Below are 22,496 nucleotides of genomic sequence, written 5' to 3' on the forward strand. Positions count from 1 at the left end.
TGAGGTGTCTAAAATAAAAGGAATAGTGTACTTCCCTAACCCGGGAGAGAGCAGCGGATTCTTTGGGTCCCCAGAGCCTGGCACCCAGGGGGTACTTGTGGACTGACTGATTTGTGGCCAGAAGGCCCGCTGTCTCACCCACTCCAGCCCGACTGCAGCGTGGCTCCCGACAGCTCAGCCCAGTGGGACAGAGAAAGGGGCAGATGTTTCTGGTTTGTGGCGAGGAGGAGAGCTCACCACGGAGCCCTTTGGCTCCCCTCTCATTAGCCACTCCCAGGGCCGAGCCAGGGCCAGTGGACTGCACGACAGAGCCTTTGCCATCTTCTCTTCGGGATCCCAGAGTGGTGCCTCCATTTCAAGGGTGGATCCAGCGTGCGCTCTGCGGGAGCCTCCCCTGGCTTCAGACAGAATCGCGGCCCATTTGTCTTCTCCGGAGCTTTGGGCCAAGGGCACTTGGTGGCCTTCTGGGGTGACCCCCGAGAGCAGTGCCAAGGCCTGGCTTCCCCTCCGGGGCCCAGGGTGGCCGGAGCCTGTCCGGTGGTGGGACACGCCCAGTGGAGATCGAGGTCTCCATCTCCGTCTCAGTGCTGGGCTCTCCCCCCACCTAGGTCAGGGCCGGCCTGGGGAGGCCCCAGGGATGCCGGGTCAGACACAAATGAGGGCAGGGTCGTTCCAGCAGGCCAAACCATCCCTGGGAGGCCATGGAAACCCCAAGTCAACCATGAATTCTGCTGGCTCATCTCCTGCTGATCAAATACATTCAGGAGGTCCAAAGGGCGGCCTTCCCTCCCCCCCCTCCCCCCCAGTTCCTGCTGGAAACGCAAAGAGCGGCTGCCCGGGAAGGCTGTCCTTTTATTTGACAAGAGTGGAAAAATATGAAGGGCAAAGCAGAGGCCCCGCTTCCCTCCCCGTCGTCGGAGGGCGGCTGCTTGCCCTGCTCCCGGCCGAGGCCTCCCAGAGCCCCAAAGTGGGCATCGGGCCCGGGTGACCCTCGACATGGAAGGGCCTGAATAAATGTTACCCTGAGAGAAAGATGGGGGCTGCGCCCCTCCCCCGCGTGTGTGCACCGGCACACGCACACACACACACACACATGCACACACACACACGCGCGCGTGCGTGTGCGACAACCGCCAGCAGCCATTTCCCTTCGGCCTCCCGAGGACATCCCTAGTCACTGGGCGGCAGCATGGAAACACGGTCCAAAGGCCCGGAAGCCCAAAGTGGCAAGTCCAACAGGCAGCGTGATGTGGCTGGGCCGGAGACAGCAGAACTTACGGCGAGCAGGGCTGGCTTGTCCCTGAGAGGGCTAGGAGGACCCCCTGGAGGCGGCGGGCTTAGATGAATGACTTGGCCAGAGTCACCATGTGGTCCACCCCACAGGCCACTTGCACCGGCTCCCCTGGCATCGTCACCTGGAAAACAAGACCCAAAGGGGGTGAGGCAGGCTGGGAAAGTAGAGATCAGAGCTAGAGGGGCTGTCGAGGCCATCTGGCCCACCTCCCCATCCGGACCTTTGGCCAGCGTCACCCCCCTGGTCCCCGGGGAGCCCACGCGAAGCTGTCGGGAGCAAGATGAGGTGGGAAGGACCAGGCTCCGGCCGCGAGCGTTTGCTTTGTGTGGTCTCCGAGCGCACACGCCCGGCTCAGAGCCCTTCTCACAACAAACCGGCCAAACCTCCAGAGCCTCAGCTCGGTGCCGGCAGGGCCCTCTCCCTTGGGGCCCGCGTGCTCCCCCCAGCCGCTACGAGAGGCTTCTGGCGGCTGAAAAGCCCCCGCTCACCCCAGGCACGCCAAGGAGCGTCAGAGGAGTCTGCCGGCAGCCAGGGGGCCGCTTCGGACGCTTCCCAGCTGTGTGACCCTGGCCGGGTCCCTTCACCCCCGTTGCCCAGTCCCGACTCTGAGAGAAGGTTTTCTTCAAAAGCGCTTCGTCGTGTCTGGCCACAGCGGCCACCCTATAAACGCTCGTTTCCTTCCCCTCCTGGGGGCCCGAATAGAGCCCCGACTCCAAATCCTGCCTCTTTTCACCAAACCGCACCGACATGTCCGGGTGGCGCCGTCCAGCCACGTCCCCCTCCTGCCGGTACAGGGAGCCTCTCGGCCCCCACCTGCCCAGAAGCCTGCGGCCCAACAGCAGCTGGAGACCCTGAGGCGGAGCGCAACGCCGCGCAGCCGCCCCTGCCCTCCCTTCCTGGGCGGTGACCCGGAGACCGGGGCGCTGCGTGCGTAGGGAGGCTCCGGCCTCATCTGGGAGATGCTTTAGAGCCGGGTGGTGGGATCAGGAGGGAGGGAGAAGTCCGAACCCCAAAATGCCAGAAAACAATTGTCAAAAGCCGTTTCTGTGGGGAACTGAAAAAATAAGCTCAAGCAAAAAAAGATGCCAGAATCCTCCGCAGGAACCGAGGTTCGCCCCAATCTACAATCATGAGCAAAGCAAAGGTTCAAAAAGAGCTCTTTGGGGACTATCGTTGAGGCAGACGCTCGGGGGTCTCACGTCTCCCACCATGAGCCAGGAGGACCCTCCCCCTCCGGGGGATCTCGGACGGGCTTCCGGTTCCAGAGATGGCCCCATTTCACAAGTCAAAGGGCGAGGCCCAAAGCAGTTCTTTCTTCAATTGGGTGTCTACACGGTGGGCCCTCAAAGCCTGTCTTACTGGGCTTCATTTTGCTCCGGAGGAGGGAAGGCAGCGCCGAATGCCACACTGAGATCTGGGGGAGGCCCGACATGCCCACTCCCGTCCCTTCCCTGCACACTCCCCAATTCTCTACCCTTCAGCCACTGGTGGTCAAGGCTGACATTTCATTGTATTTCCCACAAAATGAATGCTCAGGGAGTTCAGCTACTGGGAAGAGGCCCAGGCGTGTCTTTAAAAGAAAAAGCAAAAGCAAAAGCCCATAAATGGGCTTCTAGCCCCCATTGCTTGGTTTTCCCCCTCCAAATCCCTACCTTCTATCCGAAAAGCAATACTAAGTAAGGGTTCTAAGGCGGAAGAGATAGAATGGTCAAGGCCATGGGGGGAAGTGACTTGCCCAGGGTCACCCAGCCAAGAAGTGTATGAACTCAGGACCTCTCAGCTCTAGGAGCTGCCCAGCTGCACGTGCACACGCACACGTGCACACACACGCACACGTGCACACACACGCACACGTGCACACACACGCACACGTGCACACACACACGTGCACACGCACACACACACGCTGTTGCACGGTTCCTTTTTACAGCCTCTCGATTCACCGAGTCGCGTCACCTTTCTCAAGAAGCTCACGCTGAAGGGTCGCCCCAGCCCGGGGGCAGTGAGGCTCCCGACTCTCCGAGGAGGCTTTGGGCCTGGTTCCAGCCCGCCCCCAGGAAAGCCCGGGGAGTCTGTGGCTCCCTCCGGGTCTCCTGAAATAACCTCGCAGGCTCCGGGGCTGCCCCCATTTCGCTCTCTGAAGCCAGCATTCTCCTTTGTCCCCTTGGCCGGCTCCTTCAGCCAGCCTGGCCGCGGCTTTGTTGGTCCTGCTCCTCGAGGAGCGCCTCTAAGAATGGGAGCTGGGGGGGGGGGGTGGAAGGGGGGGTTCTTCCAGCTGAGCTCCCAGGGGGCGGCCAAGAAGCTACAAAGAAGGGCGGCGGGGGAGGCTGCTGGCCAGCACCGGCCCTGGGCTCTCCGCCCCGTCTTACCAACCCGCAGGGGTCCGGCTTCGAGGGTTTGCTGCCGGCTCCCCTGGAAGCTGCCCACCCCACCCCGGGCAGCCAGGCTTACCCTCCAGGGGAAGTACTGGTCGTCCAGGCGGCCGATTCCCAGGCAACCTCGGATGTTCTTGCCCCACACAAACAGCTCTCCTTTGTCTGCAAAGAAACGCAAGCATTGGCTCGAGCTGGACCTGAGCGCGCAGAACCCGGCACAATTGGAGCAGACGGAGGGTAAAGCGCCCTCGAGACAGAAGGAAGCTCAAACGCCAGCTTTTACAGGGCCCGACTGTTTCCTTCCACAAGGGTCTTCTTGAATGGAAAAGCCTTACATAATGCTCCTTCAAGAAAAGAACAACACTTCCAGACCAGGGTTTACACTGAGGGCTGGGAGGAACGGACCAGCCAAGGGACCGGCAGCTGGTGTGGCATCAGGACACGCCGAGCACCAGCCATCCCCAAAGGCTTCCCTGCCCAAACCCCAAATCCAGAACCACTCAGGCCCACTTCCTCCCGGCCTCTCTGTGCTGGCTGCTCCGATGGGAAGCTGGGCCTCTTGACGGCCCTGTGTTCTGACCTCCCGGGACCTCCCTCTGCTGCCATCAGGCAGGCTGGCATGGCCCCGGTAAGGTGTGGATTTTAGAGTGACTCCACCCTGCTTAGTCTTTAGAATTCTAGCAACCAGGAATGTCTACACCCCCACTTAAGGATTAAGTGAGGGGGAGGAAGATCCATGACCATGTGTGCTAGCAAGTGACAAATCAGAAACAACTGACTGACCCCTGGCCGTCCAAAGCCAGGTTTAAGTCACCATTGGTACATGTGAGACATAGGAAGTGATGTAAAGAAATGCCTTTATATTTCGCATCACTTCCTGTGAGAGGGAGCTGGCCACGGAACCTGACCCTGAAGGAGCTCTAATGTGAGACCTCAGACTGCTTCCCTTTAGACCATCACATGGTGAGTGATAAGGCTGACTCCCCTTTTCCTTAGCTTTCTGGAGAGGCCCCTTGGCCAAGGTCTCTGAACTCCTGCTTGGCTCAGACTAGGCCAGAGCAAATCTTATTCCCTTTTTCCTCTCTCTCTCTTAATTTCTTCCTTCTATTGTAAATAAAACCACTATAAAATTCTATTCTGACTTGAGTATTTCATTGGGATTTAGAATTTAAATCCCTGGCGACCAACTAAAATATATATTCAGTCCAACCATAAAATTTACCCCTTAGAAAGGGGAGACTCTGGTCCCTGAAAATCTCACCCATGCCAGCCTCTAAGAGCTGCTAATCGGTTCCTCAGAGAGGTCTATCCACCAAGTGCCTCCTCAGGGCTGGTTTGGGCCAAGGACACGAGGTTGATCCCAGGACACCCCAGTGATGTGCCGCCACCACAGCCCTCCTGACTCCAGGATGATGGACAAATATCACATTCCAGGCTGGCCCAGGCAACCCATATTTTGACCCAAAGCTAAATGGCGACAGCTCCTGGGTCTGCCCCATGTCTCAGCAGGGACACACAGAAGGATGCCCGGCCCCACTTCCCTGGGCCCCATCACTCACTGGTAAGCGTAGCAAACTGGCTGAGTCCACAGAAAATTCGGGCAACGCGGACATCCGGGCTGAAGTCGGACAGGCCAAACAGGGTGGGCGGAATCAGTTCAGGGAGCGCAGTTTCCATGAGGTTTGGCCCCTTCCCAAGAATTCCGTATCCCCAGACAAAAACATTTCCTTTGTCTATTACAGCAAAAAGAACAGGCTAAAGCGAAGGCCATTCAGGGCCTCTCTGCCTCCCTCTCTTAGGAAAACCCAAGCCAGCTTCAGGGATGGGTCATTTCTTCCCCCGCTGGGCGAGGGCACAGGGGTTCCCACTCATCTCTGCCACTGCCCCATCCCTGTTCTTGGAGCCAGGCCAGAACAAGCTCAGAACTCTGGTTTCTAGCATTAGGAGAATCGAGCGGATCATCAGCCATCAGGCCTTTGACAACAGTGGGAGGCCCGGGGATAGGATGTCCCGAGCTCACTCTCGAGCTGTACATCATCGGGATGAGGCTAGACACACAGCTACTGCCAAGCCCTGGCTTGGTGTGAATGAAGCTGACTCTCAGACCCCCAGGGCTCAGTCCTGGAAGCCGGACCTCAGCACCCCTGCCTCAGGCTTCCTCTCCAGGAGGGAAACATCCAGAATCATGGGCCTGCTCTGGAGGGAGGCATTCCTTCGTCCACGAGAGGAATCCTGGAGGAGCTGCCCCATCTTCCTTGGGAGATACCAGAAAAGGAGGGCCCTTGCCTGGGATGGACAGTGCCCAAGACCACCCACGAGCTGGCTGCCCGGCTCCGACCGAGGGCTCTCACCATTTAACACGGCGCTCCCAGTGCCGCCACAAGCCGCCTGCTTGATCTTCCCAATCCCGGAGAAGGGCAAGTATGTGGGGACATTCACCTGTGTACAAGAGACAACCAGGGAGCAACTAGGCGAGTCGGGGGATGGAGAGCCTGGCCCAGGGAGGAGAGGACCTGGGTTCAAATCTGGCCCAGACACTTCCTAGCTGGGCAATCCTGGGCACATCACTTATCCCCCACTGCCTAGTCCTTGCCACTCCTCTTCTGCCTTGGAACCAACGCAAAATGTGGATTCTAAGATGGAAGGTAAAAGGTGTTTTTTAAAAAGAAAGACAATCAGAGAAGCAAGCCAAAGAAATCTGGGGAGCCTTTGGGTGTTCGTGTTTCAAAGGCAGAAGAACCCCCACCCCAGTTTAAGGGTTCTCTTCTCCCTTTTCTCTGAGTTTAGAGAGCTAGAGAGCACCGAGGGGCTAAGCCCACTGGAGCGTCCTCAAAAGGGACATCTGTCTGGCTGATTGACAGGTCACAGCTGTCCTTGCCCAGAATGGAAAATTCTATGCTTGTTCCCTAATGGGGAAAACAAAGATGAAGCATCCAGAAAAGGTTGCCTCAAAACAGGCTAGGTTTAACTTTTTTTAAACCCTTTTCCTTCCATCTTGGAATGAATACTATGTATTGTTTCCAAAGCAGAAGACAGGCAAAGGCTAGGCAATGGGGGTGAAGTGACTTAAGACATGCCTGAGGACAGATTTGAACCCAGGCCCTCCTGTCTCCAGGCCTGGTGTTCTATCTCCTGAGTCACCTAGCTGTCCTTGGTTTCATTTTTTTTTTAAAGCAGGATCAAGGTGGCTCAGTGGGCAAGGCCTGAAGTCAGGAGGCACTTGGGTTCAAATCTGGCCTCAGACCCTTCTTAGCTGTGAGATCTTGGACAAGTCCCTTCACCTTACTGGCCTAGCCCGTGCTCTTGTCTTAGAGTTGTCACAAGAAGCACTTCAGGGGCCCTGGAGCCCATCGCTCCCAACCGCACCAGCATCCCCTGAATCCCAGGGTACCTGGGTGGCCTCGGTGACAGACGCCAGCTGTAGGTATTCAGAGTTGCCCCATCCAAAGAGGTCCCCGTCCGCAGACACGGCAAGGCAGAAGTCCCCGTAGGTGGCCACCTGCACTATATTCACTCCCGCAATGGCTCCTCCAACCTTGGTGGGCGAACTGGTGATGTTGTAGTGACCCAGACCTGCCTCGGGGCACAGGAGAGCATCAAGCGTCTGCTGCCCTCAGGCCACAGACCCCCACCCCCACCCCCACCCCCAATCGGAGAAAAGGCGACCACTGCCACTGGACTGTCCTGGGAGCCTTCGGAACGTTCAGGGAACTCCATATAAAACATTTCCCATTTTATATATGCAAAGTGTTCTGTGAGCCCCCGATGGAGTGTGGACTCCTAGTCCAAGGCCCTGAAGCTCTCTCACTCAATTCACCCGAGACAAACTTTTAAAAATAAAAAGAGAAAGGACAGCTAAGTGGCTCAGGGGATGGAGAGCCAGATCTAGAGGCCAGAGGTCTGGGGTTCAAATCTAGCCTCAGACACTTCCCAGCCGTGTGACCCTGGGCAAGTCACTTCACCCCCATTGCCCAGCCCTTACCACTCTTCTGTCTTGGAACCAAGATCCTTCTTGACTTTTGGGAGAGGAGGGTTCTAAAGAAAGGCCCATCCAGGGAACTCCTGACGCCTGGCCATCCCCCTGTGCTGGGGACAGACCGCTCCATTTCCCCAGCAGAGGAGACTAAAAATTCTCTACCTGTTTGCCCATCCGCGCCCCATCCGCAAGAGTAGACCTCGCCTTTATCCGTTAGAAACAGGCTGTGGTCCTGGCCACAGACAACCTGCAAGGAAGGGTAAAAACAGAGGGTCAGTGTGCTGTGAGGGGTTAAGGACCTGTGTGAATGCCCAAAGGGCACAAGCCTCCTGGTGATGGGCAGCTGGAAAAGTTACCCCCTAATCATCGGGGCCAACCCTGCAGGGCAAGAATTCCCTGCCTGGCATCCCCAGTATTTGCTTCGTTATCCAACTCAGCTCAGCCCAATCCCATTCGACAAATACTTGTCTGTGTAGAAGGTCCAAGGCTAGGTTGTGGGGAAACAGAGGCAAAAGGAAGCAAGCCTGACCTTTCAAGAGCTTCCATCCTACCAGGAGAAACAACACGTACGCAGCAAAGTCAAGACACACAATATACAAAGTCATTTTGGAGAGGAAGAGTGAGAACACCAAACAGTGATCAGGAAATGTTCCTTGTAGGAAGGGGCCCTCCAAGGCAGCCATGCAGAGAGGCCACAGACAACATGATGCATCTGGCTGCTTGGCTGGAGCATGCAGTGCACAATGGGGAGAAAAGTGGAACTGCTCTGGAAAGGTCGGTGAGAATCCAATTGTGAGTTCCTTGATGACTCCAACAGAGGAATCAGTATTTTATTTAAGGTCACAGGGAGCACCGGAAGCTTCACAGCCAGGCCTCTGCTTTAAGACAATCAATCTGGCAACCAGCTGTGTGAAAGACGGGCTGGCAAATGAAGAGGACGGATGTGGGAAAACCAATTAGCAGGTCAAGATGGTGGAGTCAGAATACTCTTTACTCCCCATGGGCTCTGGTCAAGATGGTAGAGTTGGAATACTCTTTACTCCCCATGGCCACTGGTCAAGATGGTGGAGTCAGAATACTCTTTACTCCCCATGGGCTCTGGTCAAGATGGTAGAGTTGGAATACTCTTTACTCCCCATGGCCACTGGTCAAGATGGTGGAGTCAGAATACTCTTTATTCCTCATGGGCTCTGGTCAAGATGGTAGAGTTGGAATACTCTTTACTCCCCATGGGCTCTGGTCAAGATGGTGGAGTCAGAATACTCTTTATTCCTCATGGGCTCTGGTCAAGATGGTAGAGTTGGAATACTCTTTACTCCCTATGACCACTGGTCAAGATGGTAGAGTTGGAATACTCTTTACTCCCCATGGCCACTTCAGGTTCTCTCTCTACCACCATCACTCAGTAAACTCTTTGAGGTGCATACAGGCCACATGTCCCACCTAATCCAAAAGCTGGTAACTGCTGCCAGGTCATTCCCTTTCCTTCCCTACTGAATCTGGTACTTGGCTCACAACTGTTCCCTCCTTTCCAACTCTTGCCTTCCTCTCTGGGAACTTCAGCATACAATACTGATTCTCCCTTAAACACTCTTTAAGTGTTTGGTTCCCCAAATGAACAAGTGATTCCAGACCCTAACAAGACCCTCTGAAGCCTGGCAGGACAATTTTCTTTCTCTAACACATGATGGCTTTTTGAACACTTCTCAGTAGGTTATGCCTCACTTGAGCCTTCCCTTGCCTAGGTTCACCATTGTAACAGATTCTCAATGGGCAGGTCCCCAGTCCCCTCATCATCCTGATGGTCCTTCTCTGGAAGGGCATAGAAGGTCGAAGAATGGGATCTCTCAAGGCCCTGCTCCTTTCTACTCAATGAGGGCAGACACTACACAAAGGAGATGGTGAATGATGTCTGTTCAAATGAAGAATTACAAATTAACACTGTGGGATCCAGCCCTCCCATTTCGGCATCTCCTCTCTTGAAACCCAACACAAAAATGCACAGAAGAGACCAAGGAGCTCAGACCTCAGTCACTGGCTGCAGGAACCCCAAATCCTTTACCTGCAACACTCGTCCATCAAAGTCTTGCATCCTGTGTACCTTATGGCTCTCGCTGGAGGCCAGAGCGTGTTGAGGAGAAGCAAAGGAGAGAGATATGAGGGTAAGCTGTTACCAAACATTGGCTCTTTCCCTGGCCTCCCCTGCCCCTCCCTCCACACCTTTGTACATGGTATCCTCCCTGAGTTGATTTGGAGCCATTTCAAGAGAAAGAGCCCAACCTACCTCCTGGCTTCCTCTTATTTTTTTTTTAACTGGACCAGAGATTTCATCAGTCTAGGGAGTCCTAATGAAGAAATCCATCCCCAAATGCAGACTGGCACCTATTCTCAAGATCACTGCCTGGGCATGGAGAGGTCACAGTAGGGTGTTTCAGAGGTGGGCCTTGCATCCAGGCCTGCTCTGAAACCAGCTCTCTGCCTTCATACCCCCTGATGTCCCTGAATGACAAGGAACTCCACAGGAGCCAAGTGGCTGGCTTTTTGTTGCCAACACCTATGTGGCCTTTTGCCACGGCAACTTGCTCTGAAACCTGATTGCTTCTGAGTGACTGTATTCTATTTTTTTTCTTTTAAACCCTTACCTTCCATCTGTAGTGATTAAAATATGTTTGAAGATAAAAATTGTGATAAATATAAGAGAGGGTGAGTAAATTGTGACCGCAGAAAATATATTTTCACTACAGTGTCTCGTTTTAAATCAAATATAAGGTGGTCACCAGTTAGAATCTATTGATTCTAAGGCAGAATGGTCAGGGCTAGGCAATGGGGGTCAAGTGACTTGCTCAGGGTCACACAGTTAGGAAATATCTGAGGCCACATTTGAACCCAGGGCCTCCCATCTCTGGGCCTGGCTCTCAATCCACTAAGCTACCCAGCTGCCCCTGAGTGGCTGTTTTCAAAGGAAGGCCAGCCCCTATTCTACTGCACACACAGGGGAGCCACACAAGGAATAATCATTCATTTCTCAGGAAACCACTTTCTAAACCAAGTAGTGTTTCCCATCTGCCCTTTAATCTTGTGGGATAGAATGGTCCAAGCATTTAAGTTTTTTTTTAAACCCTCACCTTCCACCTTAGAATCAATACTGTGTTCCAGTACAGAAGAGTGGTAAGGGATAAGCAACAAGGGTTAGGTGACTTGCCCAGGGTCATTCAGTTAGGAAGAGGCCAGATTTGAACCCAGGACCTCCTGTCTCTAGATCTAGCTCTCTATCCACTGAGTCATGCAACTGCCCCCACATTTAATCTTAAAGAAACTTTCCTTTCTCCCTGTGATGACATTTCCTCAAATACAAGACCAACATTTATAAGTCTAAGAAATTTTAAGGTTTACATGGCAAAGGGCTCTGGCTACCATGCAGGGGCTCCCGAGGGCTCACTCACCTGTAAACCTCATTGCTGACCACAGTTCTGCCACACTGTCCATAGGAATTGTTTCCCATGCTGAGGACTGGAAAACCCACCATTCAATTAGTCAGTGAAAGCCCTTCCTTCTGAGCACAGTGCCTGGCACACAGTATGTGCTGTCTAAATCAGCTATTACTACTGGCTCCTGGAGTTTGGCACCTTCCTGTATACACCCTGCACCCAGAATCTCTACCCCAACCAGCAACACCTCACCCTTCCCAAGAGTGGCCAGAGAAAGAAACCTGACCAGCACGTAGGAGCAAACTGATTCTGAGGGATGCTCCCTACATGAAGCATGAGAAGGGAGGGGAATAAACATTTATACAGCCCCTACTATGTACCAGGCACAGTGCTAAAGTCTTTTTACAAAAACCCTCACCTTCCATCTTGAAATCAATAATGTGAACTGGTTCTAAGGCAGAAGAGCATTAAGGGCTAGACAATGGAGAGTAAGTGACTTGCCCAGGGTCATCCAGCTAGGAAGTATCTGAAAGCACATTTGAACCCAGGACTTCCCATCTCTAGGCTTGGCTCTCTATTCACCAAGATACCTAGCTGCCTCTGTGTCCCCCCTCTCTTTTACAATTGGGGTGACTTCTCCAGTTACACAGTTAATTGTGTGGGGCAGGATTTGAACTCGGGCGTTCCTGACAGTCCATGTAGGACATTTGGGGCTGGAGTTGACCACAGAAACAGTATACTTCTAGTACTTCTAAAAGGGGGGAAGGATTGTATCAGAAGCTGGATAAAGCCCAGATTCAAGAGAAGTCCCAGAACTCTACACCCACCTGAGAGCAGCATTTGCAAGCAGGGTTCCTGTGGCCCCAATAGACTATAGACACAACCTGTGCTTGGGGATTTCAGGACAAAGAAACTAGACCCAAAAGCCCCTCAGGCTGAAAGCTCAGAGAAAGGGCTTTGAGGCCTCAAAGGCTGTGGTGGAGGACCTATGGCACACATGCCCAAGATGGCAAGCCTAGACCTCTCTGTGGGCACACATGCCACAGACCCATTGCACCTGTTCCTGCAGCACAGAGTTCACCAGAGGGAGGCCCAATCGGGCTGCTCCCCTCCCCTCTCCCTAGTAGGTCGTTAGTAAGCAGGTCTCTTCTCCACAGCATCCCTGGCAAAACCAGACTGCCCCACTCCATTCAGAATACAATGGCCTCTTCATTACCTTTGGCCTCAGAGAGACAGAAACAATGGATGTCTTTCCTATCAGAAGCAACCAGTGTCTTTAGGATACAAAGTATTTGGGGGATTTGGGGATGTCTTTTGAGTTTGTACTGTAAAAATGTTCAGAACTACAGTCCAGTGATTTAGGAACAAGTGTTATGAACCCCAGGCTAGGCTAACAGCCTCTTCCCTGACCTAGCACCCCCTTCCCCAGTCTCTTTCACAAGCAAACTTGGGCTGCTCCAATTAGCCTCCTTAGTCCCCTCACCTCCTACTAACCCAGCCTGTTCAATTTCCCTTCAAAGGGGTGCCTGCCTGAGGGAGACCAGGGGGGCCAAAAGCTCTGGAAAATCCAAGAGTGGCTTGTCAGATGGAGCAGATCCCCCTCAGCCCTGTACCTGCCTACTGGGGAGAGGGGAGGGGAACAGCTCGATTGGGCTTCCCTCTGGCGAACTCTGTGCAGGGACAGGTGCAATGGGTCCTTGGCCATGTGTGCCCACAGAGGAAAACCTGCCTTCAGCCCTTGATCATTTGCTAAAAAGGTTCGTTTGGAGGAAACCCTCTTCAGGGAGGCTGGACTGTGATGGGGTGAATGTGTCAGAATGATGTCATTTAACCTGAGGGTTTTCGTATAAATAAAAGGCTTTCCTGTAAGCTAAGGCTTTTTAGCTGTTTTCTGGCTTTTTCTTTCTCTCTCAAAAAAGCATTGCATTTGAAATGGCTTCTGGTTCCTCGAATTCTGGCTAAAGAGGGTGTACTTAGAAATTTTCAAGATCCCCTCAATTTCCACATTGGCGAGGAGCAGACTAGAGTGCTTGCACTCTTCCCCTCTCCCTCTTCCTAAGCCTGACTATATTCCCCACCTCCCTGCCCAGCAGTCCAATGTGAGTGCTTTGTCCCTCCTCTGGGGTCCCTCCCCTAAGGGGGGAAAGCAGTATGAGTCTGGCACTCAGTTCGGGGAGGAGTACAGAATGTGGGGGGAGGGGGGCAGGGATGAGCATGGCACTTGGTCTTGGGAGGGTAGGGTAGGTGCAGGGTCTGGCACTCCATCTCTAAAAGGTTGCCCATCACTGCTCTAAGGCAAGAGGCCTAGGCCACATCCTCTGTATCTACAAGAGGCAGAAGGTCCAAGATGAGCCCACTAAAGGGTTGTAGGGCACATGGAATCCATCCTATGAATTGTCCTCCCTGCTGCCATATTTGGGAAATGCCCTGAGCTGCATGCACTCAATTTAATTTGGTCAAAGGAACCACATTGGGCAAGATGGCAGAGGTCCCAATAGGCCCAGCTCAGCCCTGAACAAGCTCACCTCCTTCACTGTCCGTCAGGATCAGAGAGTGAGCTCTTCCACAAGCCACCTGTAAAACCCGGGTCTCCTGTGGTCTGTCCAGTGGCAATGGCACCGGGGATGGCTCCAAGACGTACTCATATCCCTTTTCTGAAACACCAAGCCAACAGGTCACAGCCATTCCCAATCCAGGTGACAACTAGAAATCTCATTCCTTCCTAGTAGAAAGGGCACATTTCTCACCCCTACCTGCCACTCCTCCCATATCCCAACATCTGGAAAGTTCAATTAAATAGTTTTACCTACAGCCCCCACACAGATCTAAACAAGGCGCCAATGTTAATGCAAGATGGGAACTCAGAAGCCAACTTGTCCAACCCCCTTCTTTTTGTAGGAGGAAACTGAGGCCCAGGAAGGGGATGTGAGATGGAGCTACAATCAGGTGGACTGACTATCATCCAACACTCTTTTCCATCCAACAAAACAGGGAACAGATTTGGCCATTTTTTTCCCTCTTATGTCTAACTTAAATTATTTTTTAACACAATAATACTGAGTGTTAGCACACAGACGTTTACAATTAAAATATCTTTTTGCTTGCTGTGTGGACATAAGTCCAGGCAGTCCAAATATTATTTGAATTAGTAACCAAAATGGTTCCTCAGCCAAAAGGGCCACCAAGATGGCCTAACACATTGTAGAGAACTGGCCTGGATATCAGAGGACCTGGGTTTGAATCCCATCTCAGACAAAGGCCCCGAGACTAGTCAGGTCATCTTTTCCACACTTAAGTTTCCTCATCTCCAAAATGCGAGGGTCCCTTCTAACTCTGTCCTGAATGACAAAAGACTTCCCCTGAAATGTCATTTATAGCCTTTCCGGGAGCATTGACAATCTTGAACACACAGGAGTGCTTTATGAAAATGCTAATGTCTTTCTGCAAAGGTCTTGTGTGATGTTTCCCTAGGCTGAGAAACTTCTGATTTTCCCCCTTCGAATCAGGTAAGCCAGAGGCCTCCCAGGCCACAGTGGTGAGTTTTCACCCACCTCCCCTTTCTGCCTTGGGACCATTTAAAGGTATGGCCTATTCTGCTCTGCTTGTGAGAAATAAATACTTGAGAAATAATACTTGGTTTCTCAAAAGTCCCTATTCCCTACAAAACCCTATCTCGGACTTTCAGGAGCTTAGAGGCAGCCCAGATAACATCCCAACATCCCAGAGATACTTACTCTGATTCCTTCGGCTCCTGTGAAAGCCAAGCTGAGAATCCTTATTGAGTCCCATGCCCCAGACTTTGGTGATGTCTTTGGTTTGGGAGGACAGCAATGTGAATCCATAGCCGCAGGCAGCAGATGAAATCTGAAAAACACGACACCTCCTGGTAAGTGACCACGACCAGGACTCATTCACTTATTATGAGCCACAGAATTTTATAAGGCAATTTTAACAAATACAGTTGGGAGTTTAGGAAATTCAAAATCATACTGTGATCTGTCCATGAGATCACACACCATTCATGTTCCTGAGAGAGCCATTCAGAGACACCTCTCACCTGCGTTACTACAAAGATTGATTCATTCACCCTCTGGTGAGTGCCCACTACAGATGGCTCCTCACCAGACCAGCCACAGAGGAATGGATGAACTTTGAGGCTATTGTGATTTTTGGCAGAAACAGTGCAATTTGGGACCCTGGAAGGAACACAACAACTCCTGCCTTCATGGGGTTTACAATCAGATGAGGAGATACAGAACACCCCCAAATATGCAATGCTGTGCACGAACTATGGAGCAAGAGTAGGAAATCTGCCCAGAACCTTGGAGGTAGAAAGTGCTACCTTATTCCATCAATGAGACAAGAGCCTTTACTGAGATTGCCCAGCTCTCGCAAGCAAGACCATGGGCCCTGAGCTCCAAGAAGCCAACCAACAAAGCCTAGAAGATGGGAAGGGGTAAAGGTTCCAGACACCCAGTTCAAGCACAATGAATGTCATGGCTAGGGGTATCTGGAAAAGGCCAGCCTTGATGCCTTAGAAAGGTCACAGGAAATGAGATTTGAAAGAGAATACAAAGGACAGCAACAAAGATATTTGGGCCTTGGAGGCAGCAGGGGACAGAGCAGTGGGCCCCAAGGATCTAATCCTGTTAAGAGATAAGGGAATCTCAGGAAGAGGTTCTAGTTTGGGAAAAGACAATTAATTCAATTTTAACAGTTCTGTCTTAGAATCAATTCTAAGAATTGGTTCCAAGGCAGAAGAGGGTAAAGGCTAGGGAACAGGGGTTAAGTGGCTTGCCCAGGATCACACATCTAGGAAGTGTCTGAGGCCAGATTTGATCCCAGGTCCTCCCAATACTAGGCATGACATTCTATCCAACTGTGTTACCATCTATGAATTCAGTTCTGACATAATAAGAGTGAGACAGCTATGGGCCACACAGCCAAAACTTTCAAGTGATCAGCTGGAAATGAGGGACTAGACCTAAGGAGATAGGTTGGGGTTATTGTGATACAAGATAACACTAAAAAAGACCATGCACAAGAACATGAGAAAAGTGAGAGTATCTTAGGGAAAAAAATACCATCCATAAAGTCAGAGAATTGGTTAGGAAACCAAGATGGTGTAACACCATGGGAACCAAAGGAAGAGAGTTGGGGAAAGGGGGCATTGTCACACTATCAAACATAGATGGGAAGTCAAGGAACATGAGAAAAGGGAATTTATATTTTACCATTTGGTAGTTATTGGTAGCCTAAGGAAAAAAAACAGCTTCAGTATCAGGGTATGCAGAAGCCATCTTGCAAGACACACACAGGGGGAGAGGCATTTGGAATTGGAAGACCTGAATTCAAGTTCCAGTTCCATCACTTACTCAGTGACCAAATGAAATAAATTATCTCACTTCTGGGATCTGTTTCTTCATCAGTAAAAATGAGGCTGATAATGCTACAACCTTAAGAGTTGTTAGAAAAGTACTTTGTAAGGGGCAGCTGGGAGCACAGAGTGGTTAAAGTCCCAAGTCTGGACTGGAGAAGACTTAGGTTCAAATCTGGTTTCAGATGCTTCCTAGATGTATGATCCTGAACAAGTCACTTAACACTCGTTGCAAAAAAAAAAATGTATTTTGTAAACCACAAAACAATATAAATATGAATTCGTTTTGTTTTTGTTTTCTTTTCTCACTGAGAAGATTGATGGTGAAGATGGGAGACATGCAGTAGTTTGAAGGGACTAACTAGGCAATGGGAAGGTTAGACCTTTTTAGGACAAGGGAGACCCAAGGTTTTTAGGCAGAAAAGTCTAGAGGAAGAAGCTGAAGATGCAAGAGATTAGAAAATCGATGGAAGGAGGATCTGAAGCTGAATAGGGAACCAACCTTAAGAAACAAAAATGTATGCGGACTTGTTGGTAAGGCAACCCAAGCGTTTGCCTTTTTGCCTCTATGCTTCCACTCTAAGAACAAAAGAGAAAAGTTGTATTTTTTTTTAACTCTAAAGTAATTTTTTAAAAACCTGGAGTAAAATGATAGCTGCCTCCCCAAAAGGTTCCTAAAGAGGACCTTAGGGAGATAACTCAAGGTAACCCCTCATTTCACAAGTAAGGAAACTGAGGCTCATGGCTTCAAAGGTTTTCCCAAGGACACACAAGTGAAATTTGAAGTCTCTTCTTCTGATTCCAGACCCAATCTTGACTCACAAAAATCCTGAGGTGTTCTAGACCAAACACCAGCCAGCCAGTCTCCTGCCCTGACCTTTATAGGACCATTCTGACCCTGCCCCAATTTGCCCCGCCCCTCGCTAGTCCAACCCATCAGTTCTAGCTTCTAATTGGCCCCGCCCTGCTCCAGGCTAAAAGAGAGGCTCAGACAACCCCTTACTAACTCCACCCTCGCTAGTTTAGGCTCCACCTTGTTCTTGGCCACACCCCTTCGCACTGGCACCCTTCAGTGACCTCCACCTTGCTCCTGCTCCCTTCCCTCAATGATCCAGTCTTGCTCATATTCCTGCCCCTCATTGGTCTCATATTTAAGCCCCGCCGCTAGTCCGTCCCGTTCGGTTCTCGGTCCTACCCTTCACTGGCCCCGCCCTCCCAACAGCTCACCTTGGCATCGAGCTCCAGGCGGTAGGGTACGGACTGTATGGCGCGGGGCTTGCGGCCGGCAGCGGGACCGTCGGCACTGGGCTGCACGAAGCTGGGCACGCCTAGCGCGCCCGTATACGAAAAGCCCCACGTGAAGATGCGGTCCACGCGCCGCGCCCGCTGGCCCAAGTACTGGAACACAGGAACCTCGGCCTCGGCCTCGGCTGCCTCCCGCTGACTCCGAGACTTCCTAGCCGGCGTCCAGTGCGTCCTTAGAGAGGCGCCAGCGCGCCTTGGCAACGGCGGCCCCGCGCGCCGCGCCCACGCGCACACCACTTTCCCCGTTGCTCCCGCCATCAGCGTCCTCGAAGCCCTCCCGCCAGGGGCGCCACCAAGTTGGGAATCCTCTCACCCTTTCTTCTCCGTAGCCCGCCTCTTCCGTTTCTGAGGCGGAAGGCCTTCCTTAGCCATGTTGAATGTGGGCGGAAGCTGCACTAGGGGTGGTGGGAGTGGCGTCATTGGAAGGGTTTCACGCGATAAACCTGTCTGCTGCCCTAGCCAATCAGCGCAGAGCTGGGTTGTTCCTCGCTTGCCCTTCCCAAGGCCAAGAGATCGACTTTGAAAAAGCGTGGTTCCGCCTCTTCCCAAGTCTCCCAGACGCATGCTCAGAGTAGACAGTAGTGGTGGGGATGGAGGAGAAAAACTGAAACTCGGGTTCGAATCCCAGCTCTGATGATTCACGAACGCGAACAAATCAATCCTCCTCTGTAAAATGAAGGACAAACACAATGAATCGACTCATGGACAGCATACCCCTGCCATTGGTTCTTCTCCTTCACCCCCTTTTCAGCCTTCCTTTTATGCATCTGCTTTCTCCATTAGAATGTAAGCTCCTTGAGGGCAACTTTTGCCTTTTCGCTTTTGAAGATAGTCCCAGAACTCAGCCACGTGCTTAGCAATCGGAAGGCACTTAATAAATGCTTCTTGACTTAATGCAGGAACTAAGGGGAGGTATGAGTTTGGGGGAAAGAAGATGAATTGGAGATCCCAGGAGATCCTTGGAGATGGAAGACCTTCTCTGGTCCCTACTGAAAGGGGAGGATCAGGCAGATGATCTCTGAGTCTCTTTCCATTTCTACAACTTGGAGGAGAGAAAGGGGATCCCACCTTTGACACTTACTACACAATGACTTTACATCTCTGGGCCTCAGTATCTCCCTCTGTAAGATGGGCGAGTTGGACTTCATAGCCTCTGAGGTCCATTCCAGTACAAGATCCATAATCCTGAGCTTTATGATTGTATGTCCCGAGAGAAAGCAAGGCTTCAAAGAATTTAGGATTTGTGACTTCATATACATGATGTTTCATTGGATGGGGGGTGAGAGAGGATTTGAATAATTTGCTCAGCTATTCCCCAATGGATGGCATCCCCTGCCACCACAAAAGGAGTTGCTATAAATATTTTTGTACATGTGGGTCCCTGTTCTTTGCTCTCTTTGGGGTATAGACCTAGCTGTGGTATCACTGAGGCAAAGGCTATACACCTAGTCTGGACCAGTTCACAGCTTCACCAACAATGAAGGAGTGTACCTGTTTTCCCCTAGCCCCTTCTGTCCCCCAGCACTGGTCATGTTCCCCTTTGGTCATTTGTTGGTCTGATAGGTGGGAGATAGAACCCGAAAGATGCTCTAATTTGCATTTCTTTAGGGGGTTTTCTCCCATGTGATTGTTAACAGCTTGGATTTCTTTGAAAGCAGCCTGTTTATGTCCTTTGATTATCATCTCTGAGGGAATGACTCTGGGGCCTCTGGCCAGTTTGGTTGTATATATCTGACAATGGCTCTTTTGTGTCTGTCCTCCCCTTATATATATATATATATATATATATATATATATATATATATATTTGCCTTTTACTCACACACACACCCGCCTCCCATGAATAAGCCAACTTTATTTTGTAATTATGTCACATCATTCTCTGGAGAACTCCGATGTTTTACAGACATTCCTAAATGACCCCTATGATATCCCTGTGAGGTAGGAAAGAAAGATGGAGGGAGGCATTGCTACCATTTTACTGAGAAGTAAACGTCCTGGCTTGCCCAGAGCCACCCAGGTAATTCCCTGTGGAGCAGCTCTTTTCATGGCAGCCAAAAAGTGGGGAATGGCTAAATAAATGACTGTAATGGAATATCGTTGTGCCCCGAGAAATCGTGAAATGGGCGTGAATGAGAGGAGCCATTGTTCTGTCCCACTTCCTGTTAGAAAGGAATCTGTCTGGATCTTGGCCATGGGGTGTCAGCAGTGAGACGGCGTCAGTGAAGGGGATGAGCCTGGCCTTCTCTGAGAAGCCACAGAGCCAAAGGGAATCGAAAGCTATGGAGGCCTAGGGTTAGAAGGAGCGAGAAAGACGGCTGGTTCCCCCCTACCTCCTCTGTCTTGCCAAATCATCCTTCAGAACAAATCCCACCACCTCCAGAGAGCCTTCCCTGACCATCCCAGCTAGAAATGCATATTTAGAATAGAATATATGCTAGAATAAATAAATAAAAATGCTAGGCCCAGCCTTAAATCCAAGTTATATTTATCAACGGGGACTGGACCAAAAAGTTCCCCGAAGGCAGGGACTATGATTTTTGCTTAAATCTCTAGAGGTCCCACAATGCTCAGCAAGTAACCCGCGCTTAATAAATGTTCCATCTATCCATCTCTCTGCCTATCTTTATCCATCGGTTTTTCTATCAGTCTCTCTATACGTTTCATCTATCTTCTTATTGCTCTGTTGATCTACTTATCTTTCAGGCTGGAGATCTCTTCACCTAGCTTGCTGTCTGCATATTTTTCTAATATTTCTATTATTTGTCTACCCATCTACCTTTGCACCTATCAGTCTGTTTATCTTTCTATTCCTCTGCCCTGTTGATCTCTTTGTCTTTCTCTCTCTCTGGCTGTCCCCCGCCATGACTTTCTTGGGCAATATTTGTTGTTCGGAGGCCTTTTATACAAGAATGTGGGACTGGGGTGAGAAGTTCTACAAGCAAAGGGGACAGACTTCTATCTAGCAGCTGGTAGCTGGGAAAGGAGCTAGATGGGCTGTGCGGAGCTAAGCTAGCAGGGGGTTCCCGAGAACTGATTTAGTAGAAGGAAGTCAAGCAGACCACGGCCTACGGCTTCTACCCAAGTGACCCCAGGAGGCTCAGGAGGCTCTGACTGGCTCACCTTGCTAGGCAATGGCCCTGGCAGTCCAGTCCTCACTCCTCAGGCTAAAGAGGAAGTCCGAGAAAGCCACTCTTCTGAGCGTGTGTGGGCATGTCACCAGTATGGGTGCCAACCTATGGTAAGCAAGCAAGAAGAGAAGGAAGCGAAAATAAGCATTTATACAGCACCCACTGTATACTCAGCACTACGCAGAGCACTTTTATAAATTTCTCATTAGATCTTCATGATACCTTTGGAAGGTTGGTGCCCTCATTTTATGATCCCTATTTTATAGTTGAAGAAACTGAGGCAGATCACCAGTGAAATACGTTGCCCATGATCACATAGTAATACATGTCTGAGACTGGATTTGAATTCGGGTCTTTCCAACTCTAGGCCCAGTGCTCTGTCCTACCTAGCTGCCTGGGGAATACACCAGTTTTCCATTGCCAATTTGACCAGCGTGTTTCCCTGCCCGTGAAACTAGGAAATTCAACTAAATGACCCCTGAGTTCCTCTTAGGTCTCTGGGTCCTACAGTTCTACGACCAGGTGGACTCTAAGGCCCCTTCCAGATTGGACTTTCTGTGGTTCTATGAGACATGTGGGTGAAAGGGTGGAGAATGCCAGGATGTGAGGACCCTGGGCCAGAAGCTCTCCAAGCAAGTCGGAGGAGCATGGGACACATGAGATGGGAGTCTGTTTGAATGCACATGAAGGAACGGGAATCCATCATCTCTCAGAAATAGGGCAGCCAGGAGGCAGCTGGGTGGCTCAGTGGATGGAGAGTCAGGCCCAGAGATGAGAGGTCCTGGGTTCAAATATGGCCTTGGACACTTCCTAGCTGTGTGACCCTGGGCAAGTCACTTAACCCCATTGCCTAGCCCTTACTGCTCTTCTGCCTTGGAGCCAATACACAGTACTGATTCCAAGACAGTAGATAAGAGTTTGAAGAAAGAAAGAAAGAAAAAAGAAAGAAAGAAAGAAAGAAAGAAAGAAAGAAAGAAAGAAAGAAAGAAAGAAAGAAAGAGAGAGAGAGAGAAAGAAAGAGAGAGAGAAAGAAAGAAAGAAAGAGAGGAGAGAGAGAGAAAGAAAGAAGAGAGAGAAAGAAAGAAAGAAGAAAGAAGAGAAGAAAGAAAGAAAGAAAGAAAGAAAGAAAAGAAAGAAAGAAAGAAAGAAAGAAAGGAAAGAAAGAAAGAAAGAAAGAAAGAAAGAAAGAAAGAAAGAAAGAAAGAAAGAAAGAAAGAAAGAAAGAAAGAAAGAAAGAAAGAAAGAAAAGAAAGAAAGAAAGAAAGAAAGAAAGAGGAAAGAAGGAAAGAAGAAAGAAGGAAAGAAGGAAAGAAGGAAAGAAGGAAAGAAGGAAAGAAGGAAAGAAAGAAGAAAGAAAGAAAGAAAGAAAGAAAAGAAAGAAAGAAAGAAAGAAAGAAAGAAAGAAAGAAAGAAGGAAAGAAGGAAAGAAGGAAAGAAAGAAAGAAGGAAAGAAGGAAAGAAGGAAAGAAGGAAAGAAAGAAAGAAAGAAAGAAAGAAAGAAAGAAAGAAAGAAAGAAAGAAAGAAAGAAAGAAAGAAAGAAAGAAAGAAGAAAGAAAGAAAGAAAGAAAGAAAGAAAGAAAGAAAGAAAGAAAGAAAGAAAGAAAAAAAG

The 22,496-nt window shown here is 50.6% G+C and overlaps 1 protein-coding gene across 3 annotated transcripts; it reads right to left on the reverse strand.

The window, feature by feature from the left end:
• Nucleotides 1-832: 832 nt before the first annotated feature.
• RCC1L (RCC1 like) lies at nt 833-18,162 on the reverse strand. Of its 3 annotated transcripts, none has more exons than XM_001368399.4 (11): nt 17,678-18,162; nt 14,808-14,937; nt 13,599-13,727; nt 11,089-11,155; nt 9,708-9,759; nt 7,808-7,892; nt 7,061-7,242; nt 6,021-6,108; nt 5,229-5,402; nt 3,746-3,831; nt 833-1,415 (listed from the first exon to the last, which is right to left on the reverse strand). In XM_001368399.4, exons 1-11 carry the CDS (start codon nt 18,011-18,013, stop codon nt 1,338-1,340), a joined length of 1,407 nt encoding a protein of 468 aa, XP_001368436.2. In that variant the 5' UTR covers nt 18,014-18,162; the 3' UTR covers nt 833-1,337. The 3 variants fall into 3 exon arrangements, with proteins under 3 accessions (XP_001368436.2, XP_007485756.2, XP_056675692.1); XM_007485694.3 differs by lacking the exon at nt 17,678-18,162 and adding an exon at nt 17,534-17,640; XM_056819714.1 differs by lacking the exon at nt 17,678-18,162 and adding an exon at nt 16,953-16,971.
• Nucleotides 18,163-22,496: the final 4,334 nt, after the last annotated feature.

The sequence above is a fragment of the Monodelphis domestica genome, chromosome 2, assembly GCF_027887165.1.
Source record: "Monodelphis domestica isolate mMonDom1 chromosome 2, mMonDom1.pri, whole genome shotgun sequence".
NCBI classification, from domain to species: Eukaryota; Metazoa; Chordata; class Mammalia; order Didelphimorphia; family Didelphidae; genus Monodelphis; species Monodelphis domestica.